This window comes from Agrilus planipennis, unplaced genomic scaffold (assembly GCF_000699045.2).
Source record: "Agrilus planipennis isolate EAB-ADULT unplaced genomic scaffold, Apla_2.0 scaffold173, whole genome shotgun sequence".
NCBI classification, from domain to species: Eukaryota; Metazoa; Arthropoda; class Insecta; order Coleoptera; family Buprestidae; genus Agrilus; species Agrilus planipennis.
In genome coordinates, this window is record NW_020438948.1 from 392,658 (window position 1) to 419,920 (window position 27,263).

General features: G+C 34.5%; 2 protein-coding genes across 2 annotated transcripts in view; both read left to right on the top strand.

Moving 5' to 3' along the window:
- LOC112904549 (vacuolar protein sorting-associated protein 13A-like) overlaps window positions 1–5,681 on the top strand; it is a 9,744-nt gene extending 4,063 nt beyond the window's left edge. The window contains exons 4-18 of the mRNA XM_025974765.1: window positions 11–77; window positions 137–418; window positions 479–757; window positions 843–969; window positions 1,076–1,312; window positions 1,372–1,514; window positions 1,572–1,878; window positions 1,948–2,121; window positions 2,174–2,363; window positions 2,424–2,551; window positions 2,612–3,135; window positions 3,250–4,575; window positions 4,629–5,060; window positions 5,131–5,413; window positions 5,475–5,681. Of these exons, the coding sequence (XP_025830550.1) occupies window positions 11–77; window positions 137–418; window positions 479–757; window positions 843–969; window positions 1,076–1,312; window positions 1,372–1,514; window positions 1,572–1,878; window positions 1,948–2,121; window positions 2,174–2,363; window positions 2,424–2,551; window positions 2,612–3,135; window positions 3,250–4,575; window positions 4,629–5,060; window positions 5,131–5,413; window positions 5,475–5,681 (4,706 nt within the window). The remainder of the gene's footprint in view (window positions 1–10; window positions 78–136; window positions 419–478; window positions 758–842; window positions 970–1,075; window positions 1,313–1,371; window positions 1,515–1,571; window positions 1,879–1,947; window positions 2,122–2,173; window positions 2,364–2,423; window positions 2,552–2,611; window positions 3,136–3,249; window positions 4,576–4,628; window positions 5,061–5,130; window positions 5,414–5,474) is intronic.
- Window positions 5,682–6,901: 1,220 nt separating this feature from the next.
- LOC108739581 (vacuolar protein sorting-associated protein 13C) lies at window positions 6,902–24,169 on the top strand. Its single transcript, XM_025974761.1, has 31 exons — window positions 6,902–7,288; window positions 8,029–8,225; window positions 8,287–8,735; window positions 10,081–10,204; window positions 10,263–10,594; window positions 10,654–10,847; window positions 10,907–11,188; window positions 11,249–11,527; window positions 11,613–11,739; window positions 11,846–12,082; window positions 12,142–12,284; window positions 12,342–12,648; window positions 12,718–12,891; window positions 12,944–13,133; window positions 13,194–13,321; window positions 13,382–13,905; window positions 14,020–15,345; window positions 15,399–15,830; window positions 15,901–16,183; window positions 16,245–16,447; window positions 17,709–18,252; window positions 18,313–18,608; window positions 18,674–18,854; window positions 18,907–19,181; window positions 19,243–20,149; window positions 20,219–20,403; window positions 20,457–20,622; window positions 21,816–22,083; window positions 22,139–22,326; window positions 22,417–22,559; window positions 23,720–24,169. The coding sequence occupies exons 1-31, from the start codon at window positions 6,921–6,923 to the stop codon at window positions 23,901–23,903; spliced, it is 9,636 nt and encodes a 3,211-aa protein (XP_025830546.1). The 5' UTR covers window positions 6,902–6,920; the 3' UTR covers window positions 23,904–24,169.
- The last annotated feature ends 3,094 nt before the right edge of the window (window positions 24,170–27,263 follow it).

A 27,263-nucleotide genomic window follows, 5' to 3' on the forward strand; every position in this document is an offset into this window, starting at 1 on the left:
GTGAATGATTTTTGGGATATAAATTTGAACTTAAAGGTGCCTATCTTTATCATCCCAGAGGATGGCAACATTGCAGGGTAAATTGTTGCTTTTATATGTGGATATTATGCGTAAAATAATCACCGGATATTTTTAGGAACAGTAGTCTTTTGATATTAGATTTAGGGAGAATAGAAGTCACCACCGAATTATGGAAAAGAAATGTCGTCCTTGAATTTGCCACTCAAATGGAAATGGAGGAGCAACTATATTCCCGCTTACACATTAAGTGTTCCGACATTCAAGTCCTTTTCGGAAATTCAAAAGACAACTGGAAGGAATCAATGAAAGAGAAGGACACTGAATTGCATATTTTGCCAAAGACAAAAATTTCAGCTTTTTACGCGTTACGCGTCCGAGACGTTTCGAACATACCAAGGTATTCCTCACACAAAGACACCGAAATTGCTTCACAAATATATACAATAATACTTTGCAGGTACAAATTTAGCTCTGCTTTTGAAAACTTTAAAATAAATATCAGAGAAAAAAGGCTAGAGCAGATTTTCGACTACTTTGATTCATTACTAGAGAGTAAGAGGAACGAAATTCCTCAGAATAGAGCATCGAGGTGGTTGAATGACACTATTTTCACTAGAAATTCTTATTCTTATCATTGCCATGTATTATCTATTATCAAAAAGTCAACCGGATTGAGCAAACCGAAATCTAAAGACAATTCCTCCTCGACGTCTTCAACTAACCAAGATAAGAAAAGGTACGTGAATTTCAAATAAACAATGGTTAACTTCTATGAAACGATGGCTAATGTTGCTTTTAACTGGAATGTGGCTCTTTTACAGAAATGTGGAAATGCCAAAGCAGGATATGAATGAAGCATTTGCAAGAGTAATAGATTTGCCAGGACTTGAAGACAATATTTCCCCCAACAATACAATTCGAACTCTTCTCAGGTTTAGCTTTAACGAGGTAACACTAATTTTACGAGGTTAAACAATTATTTTTCGTTAAGCTACGTCAACTTTTGTTAAATAAATATTTATATTTGCGTCACTAATTATAGTTCAATTAATAGTTTACGTTGACAGTATTCCGATCAAATGCAGCAACAGACAAGCAGTACCTTATTCTTCGACTTCATGAAGTCACTGTTGACTTGGCCTACATGACTTATGGTCCAGCTTATCAGGTTTCGGTGAGAAGTATTTGTTTAACAGACAAATGCCACACTACTTGTAGTGGTCAGTATTTAGATCTCATTCATAGTCCTTTTCCGAGTAAAGAAGACATTTTTGTTCTACTTTATAGAAGGGTGAGTTGCTTAAGTCCAAAATACTATCGCTTATTCATTTTGGCGATAAATTTTTGTAGGTAGATGCAAAATGCCCAGACTTCTGGACACATTTTCATGGGGTGGAAACATCCCTCGTTGCGGATTTTGACACTGTCCATTTAACTCTTCATCAGGAAGCGACTGAAAATCTTTTAAAATATACAAAATATCTGTGTTATACGTAAGCATTTGCATTTTGAAAAGAAGTGAATTTCAAAATAATCAGCTGTTTTTTCAGCATTTGCAGTAAACTTTCTGGATTATTAATCCCTTCGGTCAAAAATACTTGGGCGAAGATAAAAGCGTCGTTTTCGGACTCTCGTAAGAATACTCCTGTTCCTCCTGGAGCTGTTAAATACTCACAATCAGGTCGACTCAATATAATGGACATAAAAGTATGCGCCTCCGATTTTGACATTATGGGCATTCAGATATCTGGACTGGAAGTTGATTTGCTCTTTCGGGCAAACGAACGATTTGTGTTTAAGTCTTTCCTGAGACATATTTCTGTAGACCATTTGTCTGAAGTAACACTTTATCCAAAAGTGAGTTTCCTATTCATTCGCTTCGCTTATTTAACATTTGGTACGTTTTAAAACTGAATTTGGACGTAGATTTTGACAACTGATGGTGAAAAGGTGTATGAAGTAAAGTATGTCCAAAATGCAACCCACATAGTGGAGCAAAATCAAGGGAATGAGGACAAAATTGTCACCAATGGAACCTTCAAGTTTTATTTGGGACGACTACATATAACATTCCTTTATAAACTAATTGTGCAGTTCCAGGTGCAGACTCCAATATTTTGTTTCCTTCAGAAATTAATTCCAAATATTGTAGCGCTTTCTTCTGGGAATGGAAATGATTTCTTGCGTGGAGAGTCTATATGAAATTTTCTCAAGGAACATTTCCAAAATAACAGAAACCTTAAAACCAAATTCCAAAATACATCTTGCTATAAATCTACAAGGTCCGGTTATTTTATTTCCTCAAAAATCCGATTCTCCTAATGTAATTATCGTTGACACAGGCAAGTAGAGTGGAATAATTAATTACAAAGCTTATTAATTATTTGTTATTTCCCACTTAGGCGAATTACATTTAGAAAATTTCTTCAAGAGGTACTCAAACGATGTTGTTGATAATATTCTTGTTAAACTTGATCAGATATGCTTATCAAGAGCTGTAATGGGTTTAACGGCAAACATAGAAATGCAGGCAAGTTAGATAAAAAATACGATCAATTTGAAGAACTTTAATGCATATATATTTATTTAGGAAACAATGTTGGAGCCGCTTGGATTAAATTTGGATGTAAAAAGCTACGTATCTCAATCCAATTCTCTTAAAACGAATATATCCTGGGAAGTAGATGGAAACTTGGACGTAATTCAGATAAACGTAGGACAGAGAGATTTGTCAACACTAATAGCCTGTTACACAGACAACATAGGTGAAGGAAAGCTTTTGAACTTGCTCCCTGAAAAGAAGAAGGTCCCAATTAAAGAGGATGAATCCTTAGAAGCCGTTAAGAAATTAGAGTCCTTTTTTTGCAAACCGAAACAGAAAGACATTTCGTTGAAATTTTCATTGGATGGCTTACATGTAACGTTATTTTTCGATCCTAGTGAATTATTAAGCTCGCCAATTAGGGATTTAAATCATGGATTTTGTAAAATTGAATTAGCCGAAATTGCTCTGTATGTTGTGGTTTACACGGACAAAACTTTGGAGGGAAAGTTTAATGCTGAGATGATTACAATAGAAGAATTAGGACCAGACGTAAACACATGTAATAAATAGTAAGTTATAGTGAATATAAAAATTATAATTTTGCTTCATTTTCTAATTCTTCTAATTTTTTTGAACAACTGGAAGCAGAAGCCGCTATCTTATTTCTTAATACTTTTTTTCAGTATCTTACAGTCAACTGCGGAAGACAGTGCGAATAACAATGCCAAAGTAACAATAAATAAACCGCCTGTCATAGATATAACATTTACTCAAAACAAATCCAATGACAAGTCTGTAGATACAATAATTGGAAGTTTAAGTTTAAGTCTGTCCGTGCCTTTCTGTGAAAAAATTGCAATATTCATCTTGGAATCGTTACCAAAAGAAAATACAGATTTGGGTATTGTAAACCATGGTTACATAAGTGATCATTCAGAACAAGAACCAACGGTCAACTGTACCTCCAGTTTAACTGTAGCTTTACGAATAAATAAACCAGAATTCATTTTTGTTATTGAAAGCACTTCCAAGAAACAGAAATATTTTATTACGAGATCGGAAGTTTTACTGGATTATTCTAGACATAATAATACTTTAAATTTGGTTTTGTCTCTTTCTGGAATACATACTCTATTTTACGACTCTGGATTAAGCTATTCTGATTCTTACGTAGTCTTGAAGAGGTGTGAAATTGAATTAGCGAGAAATTATTCCGAAGATAAAGGAGAGAAAATTTCATTATCAGTATCGCCTATACAAATTCATATATGTGATAGAGTTGTCCATTCTATTACCGACATTCTTCACGATATCGCGGAACATTTTAGAGTTCCTGATCAAACATCTCGAAAGTCCTCAAGGGCTGGGAAAAGGTTTTCACAAAAATCATTTGAACATGACGATTTATGGGAATCAAAGAAATTACCCGAAACCCAGGACGAGCTAAAGAATATTTATGTAAATCCTAAACCACCTGTTCATAAAATCCATCAAGTATTTCTGATGTCCAAGACTGACTTTCTCGTTGTGCTTCATCTTGAAGAAACTCCAGTTTTCATGTTAAAATCTTCAATTGAAATGACAATTTGTGGTTGGTCACACATGTTAAATTCTACGTGCCAAGTAACATTACAAGCGAATTATTTCAATGAGAATGCTCAAGAATGGGAACCATTCGTAGATCCGGTTGTTGTTAACGAATGTGAGTATAAACCATGGGAAATAATGATAAAGGTATTTCAAGATAGAGCAATGCCAATAATAACTTGTCCTGAAATTAGGATGCAAAAAGATACAAACAAAAATCAGAAAAGAAATCTGGAATCTTTCAGCGGCGATGAAGATTCAGACGAAGAGATGGTCTACATGGAACCACCTACAACGTTAAGAAATAATCAAAAACGTAGAATAACTACCAGTTTATCTTCATTACTTCAGGAATCTGACTCTGAAACCGAAGAAGGATCTAATGACAAACTTATGTCTGCCATATCAGATCTTTTCACTGGGTAAGTTTGTGGAAATTGTAATAACCAATTACAACATCATGGAACTCCCGTAGAGATTGGAACGAAAGCGAAGCGAGCTCGGTAGAACAATCATCCAGTGACGAAGATGAAAATTTTGATGAGGATTCGACTTCTCATTCTAAAAGTAACAAAGTTGAAACAGATGCTGATTTCTTCGAAAAAGCAACATACGTCATACTTGATGGAAAGGAAACGCTGAACATCACAATAACACCTTCCTTATTGAAGGTTATTAAAGATTTAAATATCTCTTATTTTGGAAAGACTCTCTCAATGATACATAACAAGAGCAGTATAAACATAGTTAATGAAATTGGCCCTAATACAAAAATAGAATTGCTTCGAAGAAACAGCAAGGACAATAGCGAAGAATATGTGCTACTTGATTCCAAGACGTATGAGAGTCAAGATTCATATCCTAGTAGCCCAACGAGAGAAAACTGCGATATTTCAACTAAAGAAAGGTATTTAAATTAATAAATGTTATTATATAGTTTTTATTATTATACAATCGAATATCTCTGATATTGATAGTGATGAACTTGCAAAAATGGATGCCGACCTTTGCTGTAGTTTCGAGATTGCCGAATGTTTCGATTTTCCTCCTCAAACAACTGCAACTTTATATGAAAGTGCACAACGTCATTTTTTGAAAGTCTATGTACCTGGATTTTTACCAATGCAAACCAATTGTCCAAAACGCGCATGGGAAAAATTAATCAGTTTGCAATCCGTTTCTAATCCAGAAATGTATTATTTGGTTGCTAAGCATACCGTTGGGAAAATAAAAACTATTACAGTTAGTTCCCCTCTTGAAGTAAGTTATTCTCATTGATAGCATGATTAGATGGAATAATGAAAATCAAAAACCATTTTAGATACGAAATGAAACATGTTTTGCTATGAGTGTTTTCTACGAGCCAGCCATCCTCCAGAAATTAAATTTGGAGCCCATTGGATACATGAAAAACCCCTTTGAACCTACAATGCGAATGGCAGTACTAGAACCCCATGAACAGTTCCATGTTCCTCTTTTTATAGCATTTCATTGCAAATTATTTATTCAACCGGCATATGCAGAGTAAGAACAGATAAATTTTTAATATCTAATATCGCTTGCCTATTGAAGAACAATCTTTGAAGCGAGAGCGAAGGAGAAGTCGGCAACCACTAAAAGTAAATTTTTGCCGGTGCCGCGAGCTGCTGCCAGTCACCACCGAAATTAACTGTTTTTAATCGTATTTTTCTGGTGCACTTAGTAAAACTACTTAGTAAGATTAAGCGCAAGGGCATCGCCAGCCGATGGGTCGGTTGAGATAGGGGGCGGGGCAAGATAGTAGAAACTACAATTTTTAGTTTTGATTCCCAAAGTGAATTTAGTGAACTTTATTAAAAATTAATTGTCAGTTGTCAAAACCACATTTGGAGTTTTCTCATCATAAGGTCGTTAGTCCTAAGACTAGTTNCAAAAACATAAGAAATTTCCGTTGGTATTGCAGGCAAATTGGAAAATAATGGTCTGTAATAAAGCCTTCATTATTATTCTGAGGAATTTCATTTTAATTCCATCTCGTCAAGTCTTTAATATAAAGTTCTTCTAAAAATAAGTTCAAGAATCAATTTACTTTTCTGTTTACTTCTAGTTCAGTATTGATTTAAACTAAAATAACCTTGAATTTAGAAAGTACCTATTTAAATTTCTCTACCCCACGCGACGTTAAGCTTAGACAGTATCTTAGTTATGGAAATGTACGAAAGATTTCATGATACGGATCAATAAGATCAAAATCGCTATCCAGGTAAGGAGTTTCGATAAGTTACTGACGAAGAATTTAATGTTCTTTAATAATTTGGTTACTTGTACATTACGTATATAGGTAACGCAAAGAGTTCATTTCTTTGTGGCCATATCTATTTGAAAATCTCACCTACTTCTCTGAAAACTGTCCTAAACTAGCCCAACTTTCAAAATCTTTTGAATAAAGCGGAACATCTCTCAAAATTTGACCAGCCTTAGATACATTAGTAAGGACCTTGTCTAACATATAAAATACTTCAGTAAGCGGCAGATATCAGTAGATTACGATATATGTATTGCCATAACTAGATATTGTATCAACTCGCTTTTAAGCAGTTCTTTCGGTCTCGTCGGTAATTTATCGAGACTGGCTGAGGCGTGCTGATGGGAACTAGGGAATATGATCGAAACCGCGATCTGCGTTCAACTGCTTCTATAAATTATTTACCAAGAACTTGTACTATCTTCAACCTTTAAAACATTTTCAACATTTTAGTACGAGTTGGAACTACCCATAGAAGTAGTAATGGGTACTATTGGAAAAATATGGTTGCAAATACCATGGAACCGTTTATGGTCGCAACCGGTTGTCGTGAATATAGAAAACATTCATATTCTGGCTAAACCAATAGTCAGGTTTGAGAAGTACGATTCGGAAAAAGACAAGAGGCTTTTGAGGGCGTTTAAAAGGAGAGCGTTAGGAAAACTCGACAGCGAAGGATTTAATATAGGAGGACCGCAGTCCTTCGCGGAACATTTAGTTGCAAACATTGTAAACAATATGCAAATTACATTAACCAATATACATATTAGATATGAGGATACGGTTAGCGTCGAATATCCAATCGCTTGCGGATTTTGTATTGGCAGCATTTCTGCAGAACCTACCAATAGGTAAAGTAGAAATTGATTTCGATCTACTTCCAAATATATGTAATATGACTCGCCACTTTCCCTCTCTATATAGTGTATTTATCCCTATAGATATAAAAAGTATACTCTGATAACATTTTCTGACCCAAGGAACTCACTTTTTAAAAAGGACATTCCTAAAGGTGTCGCTAAAAATTAAAGATGATATTTATAAAAATTGTAAGTTACATAAGGCCTGCATTCCGAAGGCTGATTGGACACACACCTTTACTTGTTCCTACCTTGAACCAATCTTCGCATTTCTCAAATAGTAAGGATAACTACATCTCTAACGATTTACGAAATGTGTTTATTTTTTCAATATGCTTCTAAATAGCGTCCATGCCCGAGGTATCTGACCAACCCATCTAGTCTATGTACTTCTTCATTTTTAACCTCTTCTATCCACGGCATTTTTGAAGATTGTTCCAAAACATTAAATATTCTTAAAAATTATTGAGGATTCTTTAAAGTATGCTAGTAAATAATTAGATAGGCTTCTTACTATCTCAAGAGTAGATAAATTTTTATACATAAAAAAAAAGTAATTGGAAATTGGAAAAGAGTGTCATTCAAAGGAAACGTACTAAACCTCTTTCTGACGTGGTTGAGGTAGTAGCGTGTAAATGTGATGATAGAAGTATATGCGAGCAAAGCCATGATCATAAATCACTTTTGAAAAGATATGACGCTTTTAGAATAATTTTACAACTGTATTGCAGTAAGTGGAAAGCTTGTAAAGTAAATGAATCTTCTACAACGTGCTACTATCTGGTAAAAGTAGAAGCGTTATATACATATTGGAACGTTAATATTACGCCTCCTGATTGGAATTTTCCTTCTGATTATTACACGTGGAGGAACAGTATGGCAAGCAGTATGCAGAATTTTTCTTTCAACGGCGAAGATTTTGATTTTGGTAAGAAAATGCGTAGATATAAACGTTGGTTATTGTTTCCAATTTCCTTAATGTTGAGCAGTTTTGAAACCAATGACATTAAAAATGAAAATGACAATAAACAAATCCGAAACGGGTAACATTACGAAAATCAACAGCGACATGGTCGTCCACGACTGCAGCATCCAAATATCAAAAGATCAGTATTATTCAATTCTCGAAACTCACAAGTCACTTTCAAGAATGTTGATTAGCTGGAATTATTTGAGTCTAAGGCCGTCGCAAGCTGTTTTGAAAAACAAGAAGGCTTGGTGGAGATACGCCTGTCAGGCGTTATTAGAGCAACGAATTAGGCCATACACGTGGACGAGGGTAAAGAATGTCAGAGAACATTACAAAAAGTACATTGAAGCGTACAAAGTCATACTGATGAATCCTAATGATACCGAGCTCAAACTTGATCTTCAAAAACACGAAGATAATTTAACGTTACTAACAATCGTTATAGCACGGCAACAAGCTAAACGTAAGGTGAGATTTATTAATTATTAATTAGATTTCGTGCTTATATAACGTTATATAAAATACTATCACGTTAACTTGGGGGTCATCAAGGAAGGTCATATTGGAATGATACTATCAATTACGCATAACATTTGGAAATATACTACGTTGATTTTTCTGAAAAACTTTTACGAAAATCTTCATGCTATCATCGTCATAAGGTCGTCAGTCTTAAGACTGGTTGTACACGCACCTCTACTCTTTCCTATCATGCGCTAATCTTCGCATTTCACTAAAACTAGAACAACCCACATCTTTAACTATTTGCGAATAGTAATCTAATCTAGGTCTACCTCTACCCCTCCTAACTCCTGTTTCTGCCTCTAATATGTCTCTGACTAGACCTTCATGCCTGAGGAGGTGCCCCATCAATCTATCTCGCTTATTTCTTATAGTCCTCTCTACTCATATTCATTCTAATACCTCTTCATTTCTAACCTTCTCTATCCACAGTATCCTAATTAACACTACATTTCGAACGCTTCTAACCTTTTCCTTTCAGCCGCGCCCACCTTCCTTCGTATACCAGTATTTTTGTCTTACTTATATTTAAATTGATCTTCCCCTAATAAGTTAAGCTAATTGTTCTAAATGTCTCGTACCTATCCGCGCCTCTCTTTTTAGGTATGGTTACTACCACGTTTCGTTTATAATCCTCTGGAACTTTCCCCGTCTCGTAAATCTGACTAGTTTAAACACACGATCTCTAACCTCTTGTCCTGCATGTTTTAGAATTTCCCTTTGTATCACATTTACACCTGGCGCCTTCTTATTCTTTAAGATTTTTAATGCTACATCGAACTCTTCTCTCATTATGGAATAATCTACCTCATCTATCTCCACACTATCTTCCTTCTCTAATATATCTCCTAATTCAAGGTCTGTGTATAGGTTCTCTAAATATTCTTTCCACCTATCTGCCTTTTCCTAATTTTCTATCAAAATGACCCTTGTCTCGTTTCTTACATTATTACTACTGTATCCTAGATCTATAAAACTTCCTAATTATTTCTTCAAGCTAATTGAAAATTAATTAAATTCTGTTTTGTTTTACATAACGCTAATGGGTGGACCCTTCCAAGGTTAACATGCAATCAGATAAATTATTTACGATATTAAGAAGTTAATTATTTAATGCCTGACCCATATTATTCAACTCTTAATTTTATTTTTGTAGTTTTCATTTAAAAATATACACATTTTCTGTTTTTTTGCATAATCGATTTAACTAACTTTTCCGGTTTTGTTAAATCTTGTGTGTTGTGTATATAATCAATAACGACGCTTTACTGTAAGTAAAACCATGTTTCAGGTGGAATTGTTTAGTTTAACGGATAAGAGTCTTTGGGTACTACTGCCCTCTCCAGAAAAATCAATTTTATGTGAGAAAATCGGATTTTCCAGCAAATTTTCCAACAAAAAGGAAATCACAATAGGTAAAAAGTACATCATTCTACTGAATTATTAAAACCAACATTTTTTCATATATTATAGAACATAAATATCAATTTAGGATGGGAAATTTGTGCGTGTCATTTTTAAATCCAAAAAGAATTGAAATTCTGATGATCACTTTAACTCAAATTATTGCTACTTTTGTACCATGCCTTAAGGATGATACGTACAATTTATCTCTAAAAATGGAAGGTATAGTTGTTGAAGGAGCTAATGCTAACGAACATCTGACACCTGTGCTCTATTCCGAACATGCTCCCGATAGTCCTGCGTATTTCTTTAAGCTAGATTTGGAGAAAAAACCAAACTCTTACAATTGTACCTACAAACTAACATCTAGCTTAAGTACAATAGAAGTTGTTTACGATATGGCAAGTTGATGAAAAAAACCAATGAAACAGTTTAGGACAAATTTCATTTCCTTTTTTAGTTTGCAATGAAAAAGATAAATAATTATTTAGGAATGAATTGCGTTACTGTCGAGAGTATGCTGGAAATAATGCTGGTCAAGCTATTTCAAATAGTTTGTCGAAAAATAAACGAAAAGGTGAATGATTTTTGGGATATAAATTTGAACTTAAAGGTGCCTATCTTTATCATCCCAGAGGATGGCAACATTGCAGGGTAAATTGTTGCTTTTATATGTGGATATTATGCGTAAAATAATCACCGGATATTTTTAGGAACAGTAGTCTTTTGATATTAGATTTAGGGAGAATAGAAGTCACCACCGAATTATGGAAAAGAAATGACGTCCTTGAATTTGCCACTCAAATGGAAATGGAGGAGCAACTATATTCCCGCTTACACATTAAGTGTTCCGACATTCAAGTCCTTTTCGGAAATTCAAAAGACAACTGGAAGGAATCAATGAAAGAGAAGGACACTGAATTGCATATTTTGCCAAAGACAAAAATTTCAGCTTTTTACGCGTTACGCGTCCGAGACGTTTCGAACATACCAAGGTATTCCTCACACAAAGACACCGAAATTGCTTCACAAATATATACAATAATACTTTGCAGGTACAAATTTAGCTCTGCTTTTGAAAACTTTAAAATAAATATCAGAGAAAAAAGGCTAGAGCAGATTTTCGACTACTTTGATTCATTACTAGAGAGTAAGAGGAACGAAATTCCTCAGAATAGAGCATCGAGGTGGTTGAATGACACTATTTTCACTAGAAATTCTTATTCTTATCATTGCCATGTATTATCTATTATCAAAAAGTCAACCGGATTGAGCAAACCGAAATCTAAAGACAATTCCTCCTCGACGTCTTCAACTAACCAAGATAAGAAAAGGTACGTGAATTTCAAATAAACAATGGTTAACTTCTATGAAACGATGGCTAATGTTGCTTTTAACTGGAATGTGGCTCTTTTACAGAAATGTGGAAATGCCAAAGCAGGATATGAATGAAGCATTTGCAAGAGTAATAGATTTGCCAGGACTTGAAGACAATATTTCCCCCAACAATACAATTCGAACTCTTCTCAGGTTTAGCTTTAACGAGGTAACACTAATTTTACGAGGTTAAACAATTATTTTTCGTTAAGCTACGTCAACTTTTGTTAAATAAATATTTATATTTGCGTCACTAATTATAGTTCAATTAATAGTTTACGTTGACAGTATTCCGATCAAATGCAGCAACAGACAAGCAGTACCTTATTCTTCGACTTCATGAAGTCACTGTTGACTTGGCCTACATGACTTATGGTCCAGCTTATCAGGTTTCGGTGAGAAGTATTTGTTTAACAGACAAATGCCACACTACTTGTAGTGGTCAGTATTTAGATCTCATTCATAGTCCTTTTCCGAGTAAAGAAGACATTTTTGTTCTACTTTATAGAAGGGTGAGTTGCTTAAGTCCAAAATACTATCGCTTATTCATTTTGGCGATAAATTTTTGTAGGTAGATGCAAAATGCCCAGACTTCTGGACACATTTTCATGGGGTGGAAACATCCCTCGTTGCGGATTTTGACACTGTCCATTTAACTCTTCATCAGGAAGCGACTGAAAATCTTTTAAAATATACAAAATATCTGTGTTATACGTAAGCATTTGCATTTTGAAAAGAAGTGAATTTCAAAATAATCAGCTGTTTTTTCAGCATTTGCAGTAAACTTTCTGGATTATTAATCCCTTCGGTCAAAAATACTTGGGCGAAGATAAAAGCGTCGTTTTCGGACTCTCGTAAGAATACTCCTGTTCCTCCTGGAGCTGTTAAATACTCACAATCAGGTCGACTCAATATAATGGACATAAAAGTATGCGCCTCCGATTTTGACATTATGGGCATTCAGATATCTGGACTGGAAGTTGATTTGCTCTTTCGGGCAAACGAACGATTTGTGTTTAAGTCTTTCCTGAGACATATTTCTGTAGACCATTTGTCTGAAGTAACACTTTATCCAAAAGTGAGTTTCCTATTCATTCGCTTCGCTTATTTAACATTTGGTACGTTTTAAAACTGAATTTGGACGTAGATTTTGACAACTGATGGTGAAAAGGTGTATGAAGTAAAGTATGTCCAAAATGCAACCCACATAGTGGAGCAAAATCAAGGGAATGAGGACAAAATTGTCACCAATGGAACCTTCAAGTTTTATTTGGGACGACTACATATAACATTCCTTTATAAACTAATTGTGCAGTTCCAGGTGCAGACTCCAATATTTTGTTTCCTTCAGAAATTAATTCCAAATATTGTAGCGCTTTCTTCTGGGAATGGAAATGATTTCTTGCGTGGAGAGTCTATATGAAATTTTCTCAAGGAACATTTCCAAAATAACAGAAACCTTAAAACCAAATTCCAAAATACATCTTGCTATAAATCTACAAGGTCCGGTTATTTTATTTCCTCAAAAATCCGATTCTCCTAATGTAATTATCGTTGACACAGGCAAGTAGAGTGGAATAATTAATTACAAAGCTTATTAATTATTTGTTATTTCCCACTTAGGCGAATTACATTTAGAAAATTTCTTCAAGAGGTACTCAAACGATGTTGTTGATAATATTCTTGTTAAACTTGATCAGATATGCTTATCAAGAGCTGTAATGGGTTTAACGGCAAACATAGAAATGCAGGCAAGTTAGATAAAAAATACGATCAATTTGAAGAACTTTAATGCATATATATTTATTTAGGAAACAATGTTGGAGCCGCTTGGATTAAATTTGGATGTAAAAAGCTACGTATCTCAATCCAATTCTCTTAAAACGAATATATCCTGGGAAGTAGATGGAAACTTGGACGTAATTCAGATAAACGTAGGACAGAGAGATTTGTCAACACTAATAGCCTGTTACACAGACAACATAGGTGAAGGAAAGCTTTTGAACTTGCTCCCTGAAAAGAAGAAGGTCCCAATTAAAGAGGATGAATCCTTAGAAGCCGTTAAGAAATTAGAGTCCTTTTTTTGCAAACCGAAACAGAAAGACATTTCGTTGAAATTTTCATTGGATGGCTTACATGTAACGTTATTTTTCGATCCTAGTGAATTATTAAGCTCGCCAATTAGGGATTTAAATCATGGATTTTGTAAAATTGAATTAGCCGAAATTGCTCTGTATGTTGTGGTTTACACGGACAAAACTTTGGAGGGAAAGTTTAATGCTGAGATGATTACAATAGAAGAATTAGGACCAGACGTAAACACATGTAATAAATAGTAAGTTATAGTGAATATAAAAATTATAATTTTGCTTCATTTTCTAATTCTTCTAATTTTTTTGAACAACTGGAAGCAGAAGCCGCTATCTTATTTCTTAATACTTTTTTTCAGTATCTTACAGTCAACTGCGGAAGACAGTGCGAATAACAATGCCAAAGTAACAATAAATAAACCGCCTGTCATAGATATAACATTTACTCAAAACAAATCCAATGACAAGTCTGTAGATACAATAATTGGAAGTTTAAGTTTAAGTCTGTCCGTGCCTTTCTGTGAAAAAATTGCAATATTCATCTTGGAATCGTTACCAAAAGAAAATACAGATTTGGGTATTGTAAACCATGGTTACATAAGTGATCATTCAGAACAAGAACCAACGGTCAACTGTACCTCCAGTTTAACTGTAGCTTTACGAATAAATAAACCAGAATTCATTTTTGTTATTGAAAGCACTTCCAAGAAACAGAAATATTTTATTACGAGATCGGAAGTTTTACTGGATTATTCTAGACATAATAATACTTTAAATTTGGTTTTGTCTCTTTCTGGAATACATACTCTATTTTACGACTCTGGATTAAGCTATTCTGATTCTTACGTAGTCTTGAAGAGGTGTGAAATTGAATTAGCGAGAAATTATTCCGAAGATAAAGGAGAGAAAATTTCATTATCAGTATCGCCTATACAAATTCATATATGTGATAGAGTTGTCCATTCTATTACCGACATTCTTCACGATATCGCGGAACATTTTAGAGTTCCTGATCAAACATCTCGAAAGTCCTCAAGGGCTGGGAAAAGGTTTTCACAAAAATCATTTGAACATGACGATTTATGGGAATCAAAGAAATTACCCGAAACCCAGGACGAGCTAAAGAATATTTATGTAAATCCTAAACCACCTGTTCATAAAATCCATCAAGTATTTCTGATGTCCAAGACTGACTTTCTCGTTGTGCTTCATCTTGAAGAAACTCCAGTTTTCATGTTAAAATCTTCAATTGAAATGACAATTTGTGGTTGGTCACACATGTTAAATTCTACGTGCCAAGTAACATTACAAGCGAATTATTTCAATGAGAATGCTCAAGAATGGGAACCATTCGTAGATCCGGTTGTTGTTAACGAATGTGAGTATAAACCATGGGAAATAATGATAAAGGTATTTCAAGATAGAGCAATGCCAATAATAACTTGTCCTGAAATTAGGATGCAAAAAGATACAAACAAAAATCAGAAAAGAAATCTGGAATCTTTCAGCGGCGATGAAGATTCAGACGAAGAGATGGTCTACATGGAACCACCTACAACGTTAAGAAATAATCAAAAACGTAGAATAACTACCAGTTTATCTTCATTACTTCAGGAATCTGACTCTGAAACCGAAGAAGGATCTAATGACAAACTTATGTCTGCCATATCAGATCTTTTCACGGGGTAAGTTTGTGGAAATTGTAATAACCAATTACAACATCATGGAACTCCCGTAGAGATTGGAACGAAAGCGAAGCGAGCTCGGTAGAACAATCATCCAGTGACGAAGATGAAAATTTTGATGAGGATTCGACTTCTCATTCTAAAAGTAACAAAGTTGAAACAGATGCTGATTTCTTCGAAAAAGCAACATACGTCATACTTGATGGAAAGGAAACGCTGAACATCACAATAACACCTTCCTTATTGAAGGTTATTAAAGATTTAAATATCTCTTATTTTGGAAAGACTCTCTCAATGATACATAACAAGAGCAGTATAAACATAGTTAATGAAATTGGCCCTAATACAAAAATAGAATTGCTTCGAAGAAACAGCAAGGACAATAGCGAAGAATATGTGCTACTTGATTCCAAGACGTATGAGAGTCAAGATTCATATCCTAGTAGCCCAACGAGAGAAAACTGCGATATTTCAACTAAAGAAAGGTATTTAAATTAATAAATGTTATTATATAGTTTTTATTATTATACAATCGAATATCTCTGATATTGATAGTGATGAACTTGCAAAAATGGATGCCGACCTTTGCTGTAGTTTCGAGATTGCCGAATGTTTCGATTTTCCTCCTCAAACAACTGCAACTTTATATGAAAGTGCACAACGTCATTTTTTGAAAGTCTATGTACCTGGATTTTTACCAATGCAAACCAATTGTCCAAAACGCGCATGGGAAAAATTAATCAGTTTGCAATCCGTTTCTAATCCAGAAATGTATTATTTGGTTGCTAAGCATACCGTTGGGAAAATAAAAACTATTACAGTTAGTTCCCCTCTTGAAGTAAGTTATTCTCATTGATAGCATGATTAGATGGAATAATGAAAATCAAAAACCATTTTAGATACGAAATGAAACATGTTTTGCTATGAGTGTTTTCTACGAGCCAGCCATCCTCCAGAAATTAAATTTGGAGCCCATTGGATACATGAAAAACCCCTTTGAACCTACAATGCGAATGGCAGTACTAGAACCCCATGAACAGTTCCATGTTCCTCTTTTTATAGCATTTCATTGCAAATTATTTATTCAACCGGCATATGCAGAGTAAGAACAGATAAATTTTTAATATCTAATATCGCTTGCCTATTGAAGAACAATCTTTGAAGCGAGAGCGAAGGAGAAGTCGGCAACCACTAAAAGTAAATTTTTGCCGGTGCCGCGAGCTGCTGCCAGTCACCACCGAAATTAACTGTTTTTAATCGTATTTTTCTGGTGCACTTAGTAAAACTACTTAGTAAGATTAAGCGCAAGGGCATCGCCAGCCGATGGGTCGGTTGAGATAGGGGGCGGGGCAAGATAGTAGAAACTACAATTTTTAGTTTTGATTCCCAAAGTGAATTTAGTGAACTTTATTAAAAATTAATTGTCAGTTGTCAAAACCACATTTGGAGTTTTCTCATCATAAGGTCGTTAGTCCTAAGACTAGTTGGATACGCACCTCCACTATTTCCTATCCTGAGCTAAACTTCGCATTTCCCTAAAACTATAACATCCCACATCTTTAACTATTTGTGAACAATAATCTAATTTAGGTCCACCTGCGGTCATCGTGAACTCCTGTTTCTGCTTCTAATGTCTCTGACTAACCCTTCATGCCTGAGAAGATGTCCTACCAACCTATCTCGCCTATTTCTTATTTACTTTCATGTAGTCCTCTGTTCTCCTATTCTTTTTAAAACCTCTTCCAACCTTCTCTATCCACGGTATCCTCTTCATTCGCCTTTAACACCACATTTCGAACGCTTTTAACCTTTTCCGTTCGTACCTGTATAACTCCGCGCTCCGGACATACAGTTTTGACCATCTAACATTAGAAGTTTATAAATTTCTATTAATTCCATATTACAAGGACGGAGGGGTCTACGCAAAAGACAAAAAAATTAACACGTAGTCAGGCAAAACAGTATATCGACGTACACTAACGTGCACACTACATGGAATCGTATTCACATTTGACCAAATTATTCCTCCCTTATCTCCTCACATCCCCTTGGCGATACCATTGCTACAGCCTGCACAAATTTCAAGTCTTAATATGTATCAGTACCGGAGTTATTTATTCTTGAAGAAACTTGCAAATTTTTTTTACCGAAACATCTTTTTTACATGAATTCAACTTTCCTTTCGAAATACGTAAACCCGTTTTTTTTTTTTCGTTAAGGTGTAGTTTGTCTAAGGGTAAAACCTATTTCTCCTATACTATCTGGCCAAAGTTGTGTAATCGAATAAATTCTGTCAAACGTTACTATTGTTTTCTTGTCCTGTTAATTGATTTATCACAGAAAGATCAAAAATTATTTTTCAGAACTTATTACGTTTCCGATGAAGGGTTGTATTGGAAAACCTTGGCAACCGAATTTGATACACCTAACTACATTGTGTGCAAACCCAAAGACAAGACAAATCAAGAAGTTTTCTCTCTTAAGGTTGAATTGGAGAAAAATGTATCTATACGACATTCCTATTCGCAGTCAATTCCAAATTACATAATTCGTCTCCTGCCTCCTTTAGTTTTACAAAATTATTTACCGTACGCTATAGAAGTGCAGAATATCGATCTCAAACAACATTTGAAAATAGAACCTGCAGAATTATCAAGTATTTATTCCGTTGATATGAGTAAAGATCAAAAGTTCCTACTTAAGGTGATACTGCAAGGCACATTATGGTCTGGAGTCGTGAGCATAACGAAAGAATTGGACGAAAAGGTTGTGGCTTTGACGAGCGAGCGAAAATCTAACATGAAACAATTGCTAATTAATGTAAAAGCTAACAAGGGAAATAATATTGTTTACGTATACGTGCCTTATTGGATAATCAATAAGACTGGTTTACCGTTAGAGCTAAAGGTATATATATTCACATAAGTTTATTTTGATGGCGTATCATTATGAAAAATTTTATTGAAGATAAGTGCTACCAATTCAATTTTTAAAAACAGCAAAGGAGATATAACGCTGTTAACATTCAAACCAAACATGAAACGTACAATAACCGTTAAGGTTTATGATTCCAAGTGGTCTAACGATTTTGGACTGGATGCTGCTGGAACTACTGGCTTAATTGTCTGTAAAGATGTACATAGAAGTAAAAGATATTGCTTTATTTTGTCCATTAGCTTGTCTAAAACATGCCCAATGTTGACCAAAATAGTTTATTTCTTACCAACGTTCTTGGTATCCAATAATACCAATAAATTCCTACGGTTAGAAATAGTATACGCTGCAACTGTATATAAATAACCTATCAAAACGATTCATCAATTTGTAGGTTCATGGAAGTAAATGAAAAAACAGATCTTTGGATAGATTTGCCCCCAAACGAAACATTCGTATTTTGGCCTGAAACATCATCCATGCAAATGCAAGTAAAATACAGAGACAGTACTTTCATATCTCAAGCATTTTCAATAACTTCTCGACTATTAACAGTCCTGAGAATGGATAAAGGAGTAAGTTAGTATCAAAAACAGTAATTTTCAATAATTAAACTACTTTTTCTAGAGTGCCTTAACTGTGCTAGTAGAAGGGGGAAAAACCGATCCGTTTTGTATATCATTCCATAAATATCAATCTGGAGATGCCCCCGTTCTAATAAAAAACATGTGTCCTGAGGTCTATCTAAAAATTCAACAATCGGAACAGCCAATAACACATGTCCTAAATCCAAATCACTCTCTACTTTTTACTTGGGATGAACCGTCAAAGTCTAGACAATTAATATGGAATGTTTATAACAATCGAGGGCATGGATTCTTCATTGACATTGAAAAAAATGGGTATGCACCTATTCGTTTCTCTACATTATTACGAGACGTTTTGAACAAAATTTCTCTTTAGATTTGGTGAAGAAAAAATTAATCAAACCTCAAATGGACGACGATTTAGATCGCAACAAAGTTCATCAACGAACGATTCCAGCAACGAAGAATCAGATTCAGTCGAAAGTATTTTGAAATCACCAATTAACAAAACAAGGAAGAACAAGTTCAAAATATATTGGATCTGTTACTACAACGGTACACAAAGAGTGCTGGTTTTCTCTCAACAGAATAGCTTGGTTCAGCAAATTAAAGATACGAATTTTGTGGAAATGTGTCATACTGAATTTTTGCTATCCTTATCTGGCTTAGCAATTTCTGTATTTAGTCAGCACAATCTGAAGAAAGAATTAGCCTGTTTAAGTCTTACCAGTTCCCCGGCAACTTGGGAAGTAAACGTGGGTCACAAATGGAAGACTCTTACGGTAGAATTGGCTTCGTGGATCGAAGATAAGTACAGACTAGGATACAAAAAGTGCCAACTTAAGGATTATATACACATCGATTTCGAAAAGATGTTTATGTTGAAACCATTTTTAGCCGAACTACGCCGATCTCACAACTCCGCTGTATATCTCCAACATAGAAAATCAAAAATTAACCAACAAGTGAATTTGCTCTTAAACTTTTTACAAATTGACAATAAATATTCCAGTTCAGTAATTCTTCGACCAATGCCGGCAGGAAATTTGAAAAACGTAATGCCTTTCGTAGAATTATCTTGCGTTTTCAGTTTCAACAAAGATTGTTGGATAATAAAAGACTTCAGGGCAAATATGCAACAGTTCTCGTGTAGTATCGAAAACCATTTTAATATGAGATTAGGAGAATTATTTACGGAAAATTGGAAAATTTCAGAAGACGTATCAAAATGTTACATAGATGATATAAAAGAAATACGAAAACCAGTTGAAAACTACTTGAAGGTAATCCAGAATAATTACATATTAAATATTATTGGGGATTTTTATAGTAATAAATGTGGTTGCTTCTAGGAAAAGTATGACAAAAAAATAGTTATTGAAAGTATGAAAATTTCGGATATATTTATTCAGATAAATTTTGCAAATAGACCAGAAGAACCTTTAAGATGCATTCATCTCCCATTTGCCAAATTTCTAAGTTACACTGCTCCATTACAACTGTTACCTTTTGTACCGGCTCAAAATGTTCAGCACAGGTTCGATTACCCATATCTTCGATTTTTTTGAAATTAAATACATACATTTTCAGAATTGCATACTACGAATGTTCCAATATTCGAAAGAGTTTCCAACAACTTGTGAACGAAGTATGGCAAAATTTCAAGTGTCAATTTTTGCAACAATTCTACGTCCACGTATTAGGAATACAGGTTTTGATAAACCCTTACGCATTTCCAATAATTTCGTCTCCAAGTGTAAGTAGTGGGATGTCATACTGACATTCGATAGCAACAAAATGTCAACCTAAACTATCAAAAGTTGTTTAACTTATACGGGGGTTTTCTCTCTATTGTCTTTTGTTTTTTCATACTCACGAATTTTGTCAAAATGCTTTTCATAGAAAAGATTCATGGCAAGAGGTTAGACTTTGTTTTCATTGAAATAGGTTGGAATGAAAATAGTTTATTTTAATTAATCTAATGAATGATGAGCACCGACAATATTCAGTATAAATAAATAGGCAATAAATCATCATCATCATCATAAGATCGTCAGTCCTAAGACTGGTTGGACACGCACCTCCACTCTTTCCTATCCTGAGCTAATCTTCGCATTTCCCTAAAACTAGAATAACCCAAATCCTTAACTATTTGCGAACAGTAATTTAATCTAAGTCTACCTCACCCCATTCTCCCGATTCTGCTTTTAATATGTCTCTGACTATACTTTCATGCCTAAGAAGGTCTCCCACCAACCTATCTCGCCTATTTCTTATTGACTTCTATAGAGTTCTCTGTTCTTCTATTCTTTTTAATACCTCTTCATTTCTAACCTTATCTATCCACGGTATACTCATCATTCGCCTGTAACACCACATTTCGAACGCTTCCTACCATTTCTTTTCCGCAGCGCTCACCGTCCACGTTTTGCACCCCTACAGCACCGCGCTCCAAACATACCCCTTTAACAACCTTTCTCGAATTTCTAAATTAATCGTTCGCGAGCGTAGAAATGACTTCTTTTTATTGAAGGCGACACGACCCTGCGCTATCCTCTGCTTTATATCCCTACTACTCCTTTCGTCCTGACTTATCTGACTTCCTAGATACCTCAAATCAGCCACTTCTTCTAATATTTGGTCTCCTATATTTACATTTGCTCTTTTCCTACTTTTTCTTCCCTTGCATACCAGTATTTTTGTTTTAATTTTATTTGTACCACTTCTTTCTTACTTAAAGCCATCTCTAACTCCTCCTTGCTATATCATCTGCAAATCTAAGCATACTAATCTGTTGCCCCTGTATATCTATCCCTACAGTTGTAGTGTCTTTAATGATGTTGATTACGTCTTCAATGTATAAATTAAAAAGTAGCAGTGTGCATCATCCCTGTCTGACTCCCTTCGTAAGGCAATAAATATCATAATAAAAATTAAATTTTCTTATAGATTAGGTCTTTAGAAGATGTGGTCCCCACAGCACAACTAAACGGTTACCGTTGCTTATTAGGGCATTTAAATATGTCCACGGCGGCCCTTGAGCAAATGATATCCAATGTTTTTTCAAATCAAATGTTAGATAATATCTACAGACTTGGGAGACACGGATCTTACCAGAAGAATTATTTCGTCCCGACTGCCGTACTAGATGGTTATCGTAACTTCCATATTGGAGTGACGCTAGCTTTAGAGCAACTTATAATTAAAAACAACAGAGGTGTATAACCATAAAAACATCGGTACCTTTCATTTCTTAATTTCAATATTTATAGGTGTTTTATACGATGGCGAGACATTTTTTAAAAGTACCGGAAAAGCTTTACTATCGTTGATAACTCGACATCCGGACGATAAATCTAACAGTATAGTAATTGCTACTGAAGCCCTGCACAGAGCGGCACTTTTGAATGAACCAATACATATTCAGCAAAGGCTTACGCGATATTGTAACATTTATATGGTAATACCATCAATATTTCAATTAAATAACATAAATGCGATATGCGCAAAGAGTGAGCATATTTTAATTGAAAGTACATTTATTTTGAAGGGTCTGAAACCATTTTCTGGCTATGAATCTGTTGGAAACTACTTAACGGAAACTATTCAAAATGGTCGATTTGCAGGGGACGTATATTGGGCCTACGCGGCGCTAAACAAAAATACTAAATCAATAGTAATAGTGACGCTACAGTAAGTATTTAAAAATATATATATTTTTACTGTAAATATAATGAGAGGTTGCGTTTACGTCATCAACATATTCTATACGATCCAATCCATCATCATGGCAACGCCCGAAAAATGGGTTGGGACATGAAGATTTTTTAAATTACATATTTGGAATCTATTCATATGACATTTTTTTTCTGAGGTCCATTTGAGACCACTGTAGCGTTTCGAAAACCGCTGGGATCCAAAAGTTCAGAAAGTTTTTATTACTTTGAAGGAGGGCGTGACGTCACTATACTGTAATAGATTGCGAGTACTCGTTACGACTACTGCAGTATTTTCATAGTCATTGATAATCAAATATAACTATTTTAGGTAAATTACGAGAATTCAGAGTTAAAATAATCGAATAATTATCGCTTATCACAACATTTACTAACGGTCAATAGGTAAAGGTAACATTACGTAACTTTCTTAGATAGATAGTAATATTAGAGATGAAAATACTTGTATTTTAATTTCCAAATATAAGAAATATTGTAGATATTTTGGGCGTTTTGTAGATATGTAAAAAATTAACTCACCTAGTTCAAAAAAAATGATTTAAATATACCTTCTATTTGACAGTCTAACGTTAGGGTTCCTTCAAGATGTGATGGATAATTTTTGTAGAAATTTAACAAATACTGTATCTAAGCTAACAATAAACAAATAAGGAACATTCTTCATAATAATACTACAACAAATATCTAATAAATATTCAATGCAACACAATCAAGCGGTTGATAGCCGACCACTAGACTCTGGCTAAATGTAGATATTGTAACTGTAAGTCTCTACAGTTCTGACGTCACGCTATCGACCGGCTTGAGAATTTATTTTTCTCACTTATTTTTAACGAAAAGATGATGGGAAAACAATTTTTTCAACGATATGATTGCTCTTGCTGTCTAATCTCTATAAGAAAAGTTGTTTTACCCTGATTTTTGATATCATGTCCCAACTCAATTGTAGGCCATACTGTTTTAAGAACAGACTCCATGTTAGTCAGTAACGTAAGTTATAACCACCTCTGTATGGTACGTAAATACCATCATCTAGCTTATTAATATGAGGCAATACGAAATTTCTCAAAATTACTTTTGAGAAAATTCGAAGTTAACAATTTTGATTTTCAATAGGCACTTAATTAAAATTAACAAATGTCGTTTGTGGGGTCCATGGGAAGTTGATTGGTGTTTGGAATTGGACGATGTTATTTCTGTTCCTAAAATTACTGAAAACTGTATGCTGTTAAATGTTAAAAAGGTAATATATACTTTTTTGGCTAGTAATATTAACATGTCTAGTGTAGGTACAGAATAGATCGATCTATATAGACGTCTTCCTATAGCAACTAAGTTATAAATAGAAACTGGAGTAAAATTAACCACCAAATTACAAACTAATTTTGCAAAACCGACTTAACTATAGATATACACTAATGTTCAATTTTACCCATTTGTGATTCAACTCTTCATCTTAAGATGCTTTATTTGGGCAGAAAAATTTTTCATGCAATCATTGAACATTTTCGACAAAGTAGTATTTTTTTAAATGGTAACTGAAACTCATCTTAAAAGGGGCAATTTTAATTTAAATTCAATATGTAACACGGTACCCAAAGTAAATGTTTGTCCCTGGGTCAAAGCCTTTTACCGCTTTTCCTATTTTCGTAGTTAAGATATTTTATTTAAATGGATTAGAATTGAAAAGGTGTACACAAAAACTTGTACTTCCATTTAGCGTTTGAGGAGACAAGTAATATTTATTATTAGTGTAAATTGAAAATGTATGGACCCAATTAAATAAGTTTTATTCAGACGACTTATACGTATAGGTACATATATATATACGAGGGTGGATTGATAAGTTTCCGGCCTGACCAAGAAAAACAAGGTTTTTAAAAATTTTTTTTTTTTATTTCTCAACATAATCTCCTCCAAGGCTGATACATTTCTCATAGCGGTGTTCCAGTCTATTAATGCCATCTCTATAGACTGATTCGTCAAGCTCCTCAAAATAACCATTTACAGCTTCGATTACTTCTTCATTGTCCGCAAATCTCTTACCGCCAAGCCATTTTTTGAGATTAGGGAACAGAAAATAGTCACTCGGGGCTAGGTCTGGAGAGTAAGGAGGGTGCGGCATCAATTCAAACTTTAGATCGTTGATTTTAGCCGTCGCAACGATTGACGTGTGCGCTGGTGCGTTATCGTGATGAAACAAGATTTTTTTCTTCGCCAGATGAGGTCGTTTAATTTTCACCTCGTGGCTCAAACGTTGCAATAAGTCTGCGTAGTATTGACCAGTGATAGTATTACCCTTTGCAAGGTAATCAATGTATATAATACCTCTTGCATCCCAAAAAACAGTAGCCATAACCTTGTTCGCCGAAAAAATTGTTTTTGCCTTCTTTGGAGTTGGTTCCCCTGGTCCAATCCACTGTTTAGACTGTTCTTTGGTTTCAGGAGTGTAGTGGTGGACCCACGTTTCGTCAACGGTTACGAATCGACGCAAAAATTCGCTTGGATTACGCTTATACAATGACAAATTTGCGGTAGAAATGTTTTTTCGAATCAATTTTTGGTCGACTGTTAGCAAACGCGGCACCCATCTTGCACAGAGCTTTTCCATATGCAAATGTTGGTGCAAAATATGTTGCACACGTTCATATGACATCTTACAGGTCTCAGCTATCTCACGCACTTTCAATCTGCGGTCTCCCAGCACTATTTGATGAATTTTTTCGATCATATCTGGAGTTGTGACCTCAACGGGGCGTCCTGAGCGAGGCCCATCAGAGGTGCTCACACGACCCTTTTTAAACTCGGAAACCCACTGCTTAACGGTTGAATATGACGGGGAGGATGTCCCCAGTGTTGAGTCCATCTCTTTTTTAATTTCCTTCGGCGTTAACCCCTTCAAATAAAAGTATTTGATGACAGCACGATTTTCCTGCTTTTCCATTTTTACGAAAACCACAGAGGCGTCTTGTTCAGCGTGCTGTCAAACCTACACTAGCAAGGAGATCGGGCTGAAACTATAGCTACAAGCTATCCAAGGATGGTACTATAGAATGTCACCTCAAGGTAGGCCTAGTGGCGTCATCTCTTGGTTAGGCCGGAAACTTATCAATCCACCCTCGTATATTAGGTAGTGTCCATATTTAATGGAAATCGAAGAGTTTCGCGATTGGTACATCAGCAAAACCTGAAACCCACAGGGTTCACTTCCCAGTATAAAATAATACTAAAAACTTTTTAAGAAATCCCCAAATTTACTTTCTTTCCAGTCTTTTTCTTTAAATAGAAAAGCGAATATTATTAATTTTTCTTCAGATCATATTGTTATTACTATCGATACTTTCAAATTGTGTACCAACGATATGGTAACCTTCAAATTGCAAATTAAGTTGAAAACTACAATTTCGGTTTTCGGGTTCATAACAAAAACGTCCCTGTAACTGGGAACTTAATTTTCAACACTTACTCTATCCAGAGCTCGTGGGTAACAATCGAGTTAATTGTATGCAAGAGAAATTTTGCGCTCTTTTCCATATGATACAAGATTTATAAATTACAACAAAATTATTAATTTCAGTTAAACACGTTAGTTTAGTTAGGAACAACGACGTAAAATAAAGCATGCACCTTTCGAAAGGTCCCACTTAACTTATTTCATTCACACACATTTGCGCCTCTAGGGGTCATAGCTCCCACTGCTCTCCCTTGTTACGCCACTGATGTTGTAATGTTTAATAAGAATACATTCAATATTTATTATAAATATTGATAAATTAGTATTGGAATAATTTAGTTTAAATGTCTGAACAGATCCCAAATCGTTAGACTGTTGAAGGAAAACACATAACGATTTAGGAACACTGTACATAAAATATAAATACCGATATATATGTTTGTGTTTACTACATACATATATATATGTATATATAGTGTGAATTGTTTTATAGGAAGAATATAAATTTGTTAACTCCATGGGAGTATTAGAAATTGATGGGAACAAAGAAGTACTTGTATGGTTAAAAGATAAAATAGAGCAAGCTATGCTCGTAAGTTTAGAAGAAAAATCTTGGTCTATAAATGCAGACAAAAATTAGTATTTTAATAGATGTACATTTATTTTCTTCAAATAAAAACTTATTAACGTGTATAATTCATTCGCAAACTAAATGGTAACATTTTACCAAAATAGTATACGTAAATTGGTTAATAAATAACACGATTTGTCGTATGATCGATTTTCGACCAAAGTACTCAACTTAAAACGAAGTATTACACTTAGAGATGACAAAATACCAAAAAAAAAACCTAGTACATGCATATGTTATTGTAACGATAAATAAAACGGTGCATAAAACACCACGGTAATTAAAATGAAATTATCGTCGGACGAAAAACTGCATTAAATTAGTAGTAAACAAAAAACTTTCAAAATGTAAAACAAAATTTTAAATACCCAAAAAATCCTGCAAAAAGAAAACAGTTATTAAAAAGTCCATTATATAATAAAACTTTCAATGAAATGGGTACGTTTACATCAACAACGCAATTACAAGATACAAACCAACTATAACAGAAAAATAATGTTTAGCTACATAAAAAACTTTAAACGAAAACAACATAAATGGGTAGGTAATAAAATTTTTATTTAAATATTTGTTAC